The 9,808-nt window shown below is 51.3% G+C and overlaps 1 protein-coding gene across 4 annotated transcripts in view; it reads left to right on the forward strand.

The window, feature by feature from the left end:
• The window catches only part of Kiaa1671 (KIAA1671 ortholog), a 139,746-nt gene extending 130,618 nt beyond the window's left edge, over positions 1 to 9,128 (forward strand). For all 4 annotated transcript variants that reach the window (XM_057763909.1, XM_057763910.1, XM_057763912.1 and 1 more), the window contains 4 exons: positions 755 to 873; positions 1,453 to 1,595; positions 3,338 to 3,420; positions 5,081 to 9,128. In XM_057763909.1, coding sequence (XP_057619892.1) covers positions 755 to 873; positions 1,453 to 1,595; positions 3,338 to 3,416 — 341 coding nt within the window. In that variant the 3' untranslated portion in view covers positions 3,417 to 3,420; positions 5,081 to 9,128. The remainder of the gene's footprint in view (positions 1 to 754; positions 874 to 1,452; positions 1,596 to 3,337; positions 3,421 to 5,080) is intronic.
• The last annotated feature ends 680 nt before the right edge of the window (positions 9,129 to 9,808 follow it).

Here is a 9,808-nt window from a genome sequence, read left to right on the forward strand (position 1 = left end):
GCTGGCCAGCTCTCTAACTAAATTGGTGAACTCCAGGTCCAGGGAAAGATTCTGCTTCAGAAAATGAAGTGAGATTATGTATATGCCCAGCACCGACCTCTGATCTCCATGTGTGTGCACACACACACGTCCCCCTACATGGGTACATACAGTGAACACATGCACCTGTACACAGAGCCAACCAGTAATAAATAGGTCAGTAAGTGTCTGCAGGGCCAGAACTGTGCTAAGCCACCTGGAGCAAATGCCGTCCACCACACAGACAGAAACACACAAATTCCTTCACAGGGGCCTGGCAGCAAAACCTGTGACTTCCATAGCCCTGACCACATGGCCGGCGGATATGAAAGACTGGGGCTGACCTTTCTGAGCATGCCCATGTCCACCTGAGCCTAGGGCTCCAGAGTACATGCTGTACCCCACCAATGTCCGGTTCTTGGGAAACCAGAAGTTCTTTACCGCTACCCGTCACCAGGAAGTCTCTGGCATGGCCCCTGACTTGGGCAGTGTCTTGAAGAGACCCTAAAGAGACCCACATTGTTCCCTTTTGGTGGGACATGTCTCTGCCACATGCTCTGCCTCTGTCAAGAATGTCCTATTTTTCCTCCGAAGTGGCAGGAGCCAGGGGCCTGCCTATGCCCTCCCTGAGAATAGGCGGTCTGCTCATGACCACTGTTTCTAGGCAGGTGGCAGTGTCTGTCATTGTGCAGGGCTGTGAGGAAGCACCCATGACTCAGAGTCTGTCTCTTAATAGAAGAGAAGTCGCCCAGGAGGGATGAGTCGGATGAGGAGCCGCCCAAGGTGGAGAGGACCCCTGTCAGCCATTCCCAGAGGATGCCCATGTTCCCAGGCATAGACCCAGCTGTGCTGAAGGTACTGAGAGCGGACCGCTGAGTGAACCCCCTTCCTGTCCACCCTTAACTTCTGTCCATCCCTCATGACCCAACTAACGCCTTTTCTCCTCATTCCTTTTACCCATCCATGATTTAACCTCCCTCCTCCCTTCTCATCTATAGATCATTTTCAATCAGCCTCCCCCTCCCTTTCCCCATCCCCCCTTCCATTGCACGTCCATTTAACATCCTCCTGCCTGCATCTGGAATGCATTGCTGGGATGACAGGAATGTGGCACTGCCTAGCTTCTCCCAGAGAAATTCCGTTCATACTGTCTTAAGTCGCCCCTTTCCAGCCTGGTCCCCAAACTCAGGGAACAGTCGCCCCTGCCTCTTGCTTATGGGACCCCAATGTTGCAGGCTTCATGCCACTAGATGCAGGGGTGAATTTGCTCTAGCCTCCCCTGGGGCGAGGCTCTGGACTTCTCAGTCCCCGTACTTCCTGCCTTGGTCACTCTGTAGCTCAGGAGTCTTTGTGAGATGTCACCCTGGGAGCGCTTCTAGATGGGGCTTGTCCCCAGACAGAAGACAACTACACTGGACCCTCCTCTCTCCCCAGGCTCAGCTGCCCAAGAGACCAGAAGTGGACAGTCCTGGCGAGTCCCTCAGCTGGGCGCCCCAACCCAAGACCTCTAGGTTGCCCTTCCAGCCTGGGGTGCTGGGCAGTCGGGTGTTGCCTTCCAGCACGGAGAAAGATGAGAGGTGAGGATGGGGACACTTCCACTGGGGACAGGATGCTTCCGAGTGCTGTGTGCAGGTTTCCCTGTGGGTGTATTCTGTACTCGCTCAGCTACCGTGCAGCCCCTCTTCGCCCTCCTCTCCCACCTGACCCAGAACTCCAGGCTGTGTTTCCAGGAAGCCCTGTAGATAAATGGAAACTGGGCATTCTGCCTCCTCTTATGGTCTTGGGACAATTGGGAGCCTAACTGATCAGCTGCCTTTCATGGAGGGGGCTGCTGCTCCACCCCAGTCAGGTTGATTCTATACATGGACGAGACCCGAGCAGCCCCAACTTCCGCTCCCAGCCCAGGCTGTAAAATGCTGTGAGCTGAAAAAAAACCACGTGACCACTCCATGCCTCACCTTCTTCTTCTGTGAAATTGGTTTGGTAACCCCACAACCTACTGGGGTGGTCATGGAGATAAAACAGGAGCTGTGTATGCAACCCTTTCTTTGACCTGGTCCATAACAGTCTCATAATGGAAGGTGCTCTGTGCTGAGAAGTTAGGGCATAAATTCAGGACTCGTGATATAGGGGTGTGGAACCATCCTGCTGCAGTAGGGTGAAAGTGAGCAGACTGCAACCCACAGGCTAGTTCCGACCCACTGTCTGCTCTAGTCAATAAAGCTTTATTGTCCCCTAACCATGGTTATTCTTTTATGTATTGTCTATGGCTGTTACCATGTTAAAGTTGAGGCAGCCTGTAGCTCATAGCTGGACACATTTGCTCCCTGGCTCTGTGGCCCCTGTAGATAGGAGGGGCTCTCAGCACATATCCGAGGACGAGGGCACCCAGAAGGCCTCCAGGAGAGTACTTTTCCTGAGTCTCGATTAGATGGGCCTCACGGTATGATGAGAGACTTCCAGGTGATGGCTATACTGTGCAGAGCCCCAGGAACACATGACCAAGGCACAAAGAGGAACTGTGAGGAGAAAGACTCAGTCAGAGTGGGGCAGGCTCTCGCTGAGGTGTGCTCACTGTCCGGAATGAAGGGGTTGGTCCTAGATGCATCTGTGGACCTGGACCTGGACATCTTTCTCCACCATCAGGCAAGGCTGGGCTGAAATCTGGAGACCCTGGGCGTTCTGCCTCTATTTCAAGGCTAGAGGACAGATCACCCTGAGGGAGGAGGTCTGCCTCCACACTTCCAAATCACCTCATCCCTTATCCTTTATCCCCAACTAGGTCACCAACTTCCCTAAGCTCTCCCTAAATCAGGAACTCTCTCTGTGGGATGGTAAAATAATTCAGCTACACACACACACACACACACACACAGAGAGAGAGAGAGAGAGACAGACAGACAGACAGACACACTCACACATAGAGGCAGGGGGATCGCTGTACATGGCTGTGGGGTCCAAAGACCAAGGAGGAGATGCAGATCAGTGCAGACAGAGGCAGGCAGCTGCTGACCCAATTGCAGAGCCTTCCCTCTCTGGGTAGTCATGGTTTCTTTGTTTCATGTTTTTCTATTTAGGCTTCAGCCGATAGAGGCCCATGTATAGTATGAGCCATGATCTGCCTGACTCAGAATCCACTGAATCTCATGGCTCTGAATAGGTCTGCATAGATCGCATCCAGAAACATTCATAGAAACATCTAGAATCGTATCTGATCAGATGTCAGCATGGCGAATGGAGGGCTGGGAGCCGTGTCACCCTGCCTTTGAGGAACCAGGATGTGGTTCTCACTCCACTCACTCTGGCTTTACGGTTTCAGGTCAGAGGAGTCCTCGCCCCAGTGGTTAAAGGATCTTAAATCCAAGAAGAGGCAGAGCCTGTATGACAATCAAGCTTGACCAGGTAGGACCCTGGGATGGCTCAGGTGGGGCCTCGGGAGGGAGGTGGTCACACAAAGGTGAGTGTTCTGGTAAAGAGCCTGGCAAAGGGTGTCAGGTAACTAGGGCTCTGACCTCATGCCCTTGACCTTCTTGCAGCCCTCAAAGCCCTTGGGAAAGGTGGGAACATCAAAGGCCAGCTTAGCCAGACAAGTTCCAAAGTCTTTCGTAGGGAAGTCTTAGTGTACACACTGTGTAAGTTTATTTCAAGACTGTATATAGTCAGCCCCTTGGCATCCACCTGAGATCCATTCAAAGGCTCCACAGGCACCAAGATCTGAGGACCCTAAAGTGCTGGGTGCAAAACGTCTGTGGTCTGTATAGAACCCCCCACATCCTCCTGTGCACTTAAGTTATATTTATTGCTGTGTAAGCACATGGTGTATGGGAGCACGTGACTCTGTAGAGTCAGTTTTCTGTCCACATACATGTGGGACCCAGGGATTGAACTCAGGTCTCCAGGCTTGCACAACAAGCCCTTTGCCCTCTGGGCCATCTCGTTGGCCCTTTAAGTCACCCAGATGACTTCTAACACCTCACACATTGTGTACCAGCTGTGTTGTCTATCTTGCTGTTGCCTAGGTAATGCTGACACATTTGCACATGCTCAGTAGAGGTGTATCATCCCTGTGGGGTTGGCTGATGGTGCGGATTGGGGATGGCACAGACAGGTAGTGCTAAGTTTATTTAGAAGCCATGCACTCAGATTACTGTGTGCTCTACAGTCTTCACCTACGGGGATCAGCAATACCCATGTGGCTGTGGGGTTTCCCAGCCTGCCTGAAAACATAAGAGATAGATGGAGTGCCACCTGTGCCCCAGCACAGAGAGTGGGCTGTGTGATGCAGAAGCTGGCTTGGGTGTGGTCAGGAGAGGGCCACCTCCTGAATTACAAAACCTGGCCTGAGTGGACAGGGTGCTGTTTGGAGTCTGCAGAATCACCTTGTTCGTGTGTTTTGAGTGGGAAACACCCTGGAGCTCAGAGTCTTATGCTATGCCAGTGCCCTGGGTCTTCACAGGGCTCCCTTGTTCCAGCACTGTGTTGAACAATAGATAAGACTAGACATTCGCAGCAGACTGTGAAGTTTCAGATATGTATACAGCATTGTCCCATAATTATATATATGGATGGATATGTGTATATATCATTAATCCAAAGGATGGAAAAAATCCCAAGCAAGTCTGCCCCAGGACAGTGGTGGAGGGTTCAGGGCCTTGTGCTGACATGGACAAATCTGTGGGCACAGGGTAATGCTCTGGTCCCCATGTGCCCTGCCCTTACGACTCATCACCCCGAACAGTTCTTGCTTCATGGCGAGTGTCCAGAGCCCTCTGGAGTGATTTTGAAATCTATGGTACAATCTCTAGCAACACACTGAGGAAGTTAAGGCTCAGAGTTGATGTCGCAACTGGCTCATTGCAGCTGGTCAGGATGCCCACCCCGTTGTTCACTTTGCCCATTCCCAACTCCCTCCACATCCTTCCTGGGCAGTGGTGACATGCAGGAGGTGGAACCCAGGGTTTCGTGAGCTATCGGGGTACACCTGAACCCCAGCATAGGATGGAAGGCCTGATGGCGGAAACTGCCAAATGTTCTCCTAATAAGGGCTATCATTTCTCTGCAGACAGGACATCACTACACCCACAAACTCAAGCCTTAACCGCCAGACGTCAGAACCTGAGGCCAAGCCACCTGCTCCTCCCTGGCCACACTCACGTGCCTGGGCCTTTCCACCCTGAAGATACTGTGCTGAGCCACATCTGGGTCCCCACAGGAAGATCCTGCCCCAGGACCTGCTCCAGTCCCCAGAAGGATCTTCAGTTCTCCTTGCAGAAGTGGATTGGCCTTTGGTGTGACAGTTGGCTTTCCTGCCCTCTGCATACACCTCACAGGACTCCCTCAGCTGGAAAAGAGACTCTGGGCTCCTCCCCGGGCAGCCCGTCTGGAAGGACTTGGACACGGAAGCCTGAGCGGCTCTCGGATGGCCAGGGAATTGTCCACGCGTTGCGCTGGTGTCTCCCAGGCTTTGCTTTTTTGTTTTGTTTTGTTTCTTTTTGACAGGCTCTTCTTTCCCCACTTTGATCCCGTATTCATACTTATAAGCACACTTATCCTTCCTGTGGGGCTGTGTGCACAATAGGCCTGTGTCTCACTACTTTCATGTCTGCTTTAGAGGGGGATAAAGCAATAATTCAGCCAATTTTCTTAGAAACCTGACACGGGCATTGACAGACAGCAGGAAGGGATGGACAGTGTCCAGTTGCCTCAGGTTACCTGATCCCTGTCCTAGCTATGAAAACTTGTGAGTTTTACCATTGTCCACGTCTAGGCTGCTCTGCTGTCTGTGGGGTAGCCTTTGCCCCTCAGTCCCAAGTGTCATGAACCTCAGTCTGAATGGTCAGTGCCTTGGCCACTCACATACCAGATCGGCTCTGGGTGTCTTTCTTTTTCATATTTTCTGAATACCCATGTCCTGCTGGAGTGAAGACACAACCAAATCAGCTTAGAACAGACGTGGCCCCACCCCTGCCACCCGTGACCCACGGGCCGAAGTCGATCTGCATCTTGATCTAATGGAAAGGTTCCTGTAGTGGGAGTCTCAGGCCAGATGCTGGGCCAAGAGGTCTAAGATGTTTTCCTTCGCATTCTGCTAGCTGAATGCTCACCCCTCGGAGTCTCAAACCCTCTTCTGTACTCTGGACATCATGTTCCCTTTTGTAAGCCCTCAAGAGGACTTCAGAGGCCCCAGCACCAGTGGTCATGCCTCACATGCCGAGCCGGCTGCCCACTGTGCCGGCAGCTTCCAGAGACCTTTTCCCAACCTTGCCTTGGTGACATGCCACGCAGTTCCAAGGTGGTCCGTGGCTGTGGAGGGCCCTGGGTCTGGTGTTCTGACAGATGCCTGCCTGGCATGTGTGCCCACCACTGCCCTGACCTCCCTGGCGGCAAAAGTTGCTCTCTGTAAATCCGTTACTTGCAGATGGTGTTGAGACCTGCCTCTCTGTCTTCCTGCCTCAGCTCCTCTCTCATTATCCTCTCTGCCTGTTTTCCCTTTGGAAGGGTGTGGTGGGAAAGGATGGCAGTATTTGGTGTCATTAGGTTAGGACAGGCCCCACCCGCACCCCACCCTGTGCTCTGGCCACCAATGAGAGAAGAATGTTAAAACTTCATTGCTTTCCCTTCCTTCCCTGACTAGTGGTGAAGGGCATCCATCCTCTGAAATCATTTGGGGTTCCGTCTCCCTGCAGACTCTTCCATAGTTCCTGTTTTCTGTTGTGTTATGATTTTAGATCCATTTTGTATGCTGCAGCACTTTTGATCCAGCAGTGGCTTGCCAGGGACTCCTTTTAAAACACAGTGGCGGAGCTGAGGATGTGTGTGGCTCAGTGGGTGGAGTATGTGCCTAACATGTGGGAGGTACCACATAAATCAAGTGTGGTGTGTACACCAGTGATTCTAGCACTTGAGTAAAAGGAGGAAGGCTGGTAGATCAAGGCCATCCTTGGCTAAGAAAGCTGGAGGCTAGCCTGGGCTGTAAAATCCACTCAAACAGAGCAATAACAAAAACCAAACAAACAAAACCACAAAGCAACAACCTTCCGCTCACGTTTCCAACTTCTCTTCACTGCTCTCTTTATTCTGGGAGTAAGAAGCCCCTGGTGGCAGGAAGTGTCCTGAGTTTTGAAAGACACAGTAGAATCAAAGTGAGCTCGCCTTGTGTGTCATTACCTAACCTCTTCTTGCTTAATTGACAAGAAATCAATTTGATTCCACAGAAAGACCCACATACTGACAATCTCATTGGGTCAGGAGTGACCCCTCTGGTTCAGTGCAGTGTGCAGAGGCCCATGCTCGGACCCTTGACCGAGCTGAGCGAGTGGTTCATTTAGTCCCCTCTTCTAAACCAGGCAACGACTCTGGGAGACAGGTGGTGTGCTGTATGCTTACTCCTTGGGCTTCTCAGGACCCTCTGTTTAAAAGAATCTAATATGCCTTAAGTGGTGCAGTTCAGACACTCGGGTCTCCCCAACCCCCGCTTCTGGGAACTGGCTGTCTGCAGAGTCCCACATATGCCACATCTGATCCCTCTTTGCCCATCATTGTTTTGCCATCTGGCCTTTGGATACCCGCCCCCATAGACAGGCGTTTCCCCACATAGTCTCTGGCCTTGTCCTGTGAAATCATACAGCACTGACTGTGGGCAGTCCTCGGCCCAGCTAAGAAGCCAGGTGGTCCAGGGAGCTTAATGTAAAATTTATCTGATGGCCTCAGGTTTGGCAGGATGCGGGACCCATCAGAGGGGTTTGTATCATAGGGAAGTGAGCAAGGTTTCTGTCTAGATGTATGTTTTCCTCCTACAGTAAAATTCCCCCTAGAAACAGGCCCAGGCCTTCAACCTTAGCTGCTGAGCAGAGATTGGAAAAATCCCAGAGTGGTTTTCCTGAGGGAAACCTAGCCAGTCCTGGGATGTTTGTGTGGTCGTGGTGGTGGGGTGGTAGTGGGTAAGGTCAATCCTGGCTTTAAGATGGTTCATTCTGGTGCTCAGAGACACCCCTAGATCTAGGCTTGATTAAAAAGTGAGAAGCCACGCCCACCCATGTTAATATTATGGTTCTGGCAAGCCATTGGGGCAACAGAGATGGTGTGCCCTCCCAATGTGCCTTTGACCTACCACGTGTTGACAGGAAGCAGATCTCCACATTGCTGGGGACTGGGGACAGTCTTGATTGAGGCGGAGGGAGCTGCAGGAGACTAACAGGGTACGCTCCACACCTCTGAGTTTGCCTTGGCCTCAAGCCCCTCAGTGAGAGAGGACACCACTGACATTTTAGGAATGTCACGTTCCAGAAGCCTGAAGCCATGTCAGAAGTCAGCAGGCAGGAGGAAAAGGTTTTAGTTGTCTCTGTCCCGTGACTCCTATCACACCCTAGAGTATCCTTTTATGAGGACACTTCACAGCCTGCATCCTTCACCGTCCAAGAGTCTCCTTAAACTGTTAATGTCACCTGTGCTGTGACAATCCCTGGCAACACTGAGCCAGCTAGAATCTCTCCTATCCTCTAGAGGACAATCCGCGCTTTTTAATGTTCTTGTCCCGTGTCGCCTTACAGATCTTGTTGTATGGGGCTCACAAAGATCATATATTGATATGCAGAAGGCATTTGTACCAAGTGGTTTCTTTCTAGAATGATCATGATCCTCAACATGCTTTGTATGCTGGGCTGGGAGAGTGGAATTACATGTGTGAATATAGGGTATATTTTCCTAACTGTTCTTCTGGGTCCTGCCTGGGATATTTGTGACATGATCGGTAAGGACTTGCAAGACACACGTCCTGTCTGTGGCATTCTGACAGCTGCCTTACCAATCCACAAGCTGGAGGACTTTGGAATGACAGCGGACGGGGCACTGTAGCCAGTCCCAGGAAGGACCTAACTGCGTGACTGAGAATTCATCTATAAAAACCTATATTTTTACTGTCAAAACAAATGGGACTTCCCGGACTTCACAGTGACCGGATGTCCCCTGTGCTTTTCTATTTTGTCGCCGTAAGAGGTTTTCTGACACAGACAAGCAGTCAGGAATCCAGCTGACTGCACCAAATGGGGGTGAACCCTGCATGTGCAAATGGGGCACACCCAGACTCCAGAAATAGTAAATAAAGCTCTCACAGCAGGTGTGCTGCTGAAGCCGTGTGTCCATGAGTGAGCGACGGGGCCTCCCGGGTTGATGGACTCTCTCACACACACGCTGGTTTTGTACTGAGCTGGGTTTAGGCAGCAGGAGGGAGCCCCAGACGGGTGGCCATCCATCATGGGAGACATGGAAATGAGACAATGACCACTGAGGCCCAAGAGAGTGGAATCCTTACCCTGCCTCCTTCCCACTGTAGGATCTCTCTGTGTTGGCTCTTCTTAGCAAGAGAATGAGAGGTTGTGATGGCAGCATTGGTGGCAAGAATTATGGTGGGATGATAGCCGGGAGGTGGGGGCTTGTCCCATAGAGACTTTTTGCAATGGTGGAAGCACACATGGTTATTACAGGAGGTAGGTGAGTAGAGGCCAGGAATGCTAATCAACAGCCTACCCAATGATAGTCAATAACCTACTCAAGATGGCAAGTGCTAGTCTCTCCAGGGAAGTTAATCAACAGCCTACTTAATGATGCTAGTCAATAGCCTACCCGGGGATGGAATTGATAGCCAACCTAGATATGCAGCAACAGCCTACCCAAGGATGTTAATAACTTAGTTGTTTATTTCCTTTCTGCTGCTGAAATGAACCCTGTGCCCAAAAGGAACTTAAGGGAAGAAAAGTCTATTTGACTAATGCTTCCACGTCACCAGCTTCAA

Source organism: Chionomys nivalis, chromosome 3, assembly GCF_950005125.1.
Source record: "Chionomys nivalis chromosome 3, mChiNiv1.1, whole genome shotgun sequence".
NCBI lineage: Eukaryota > Metazoa > Chordata > Mammalia > Rodentia > Cricetidae > Chionomys > Chionomys nivalis.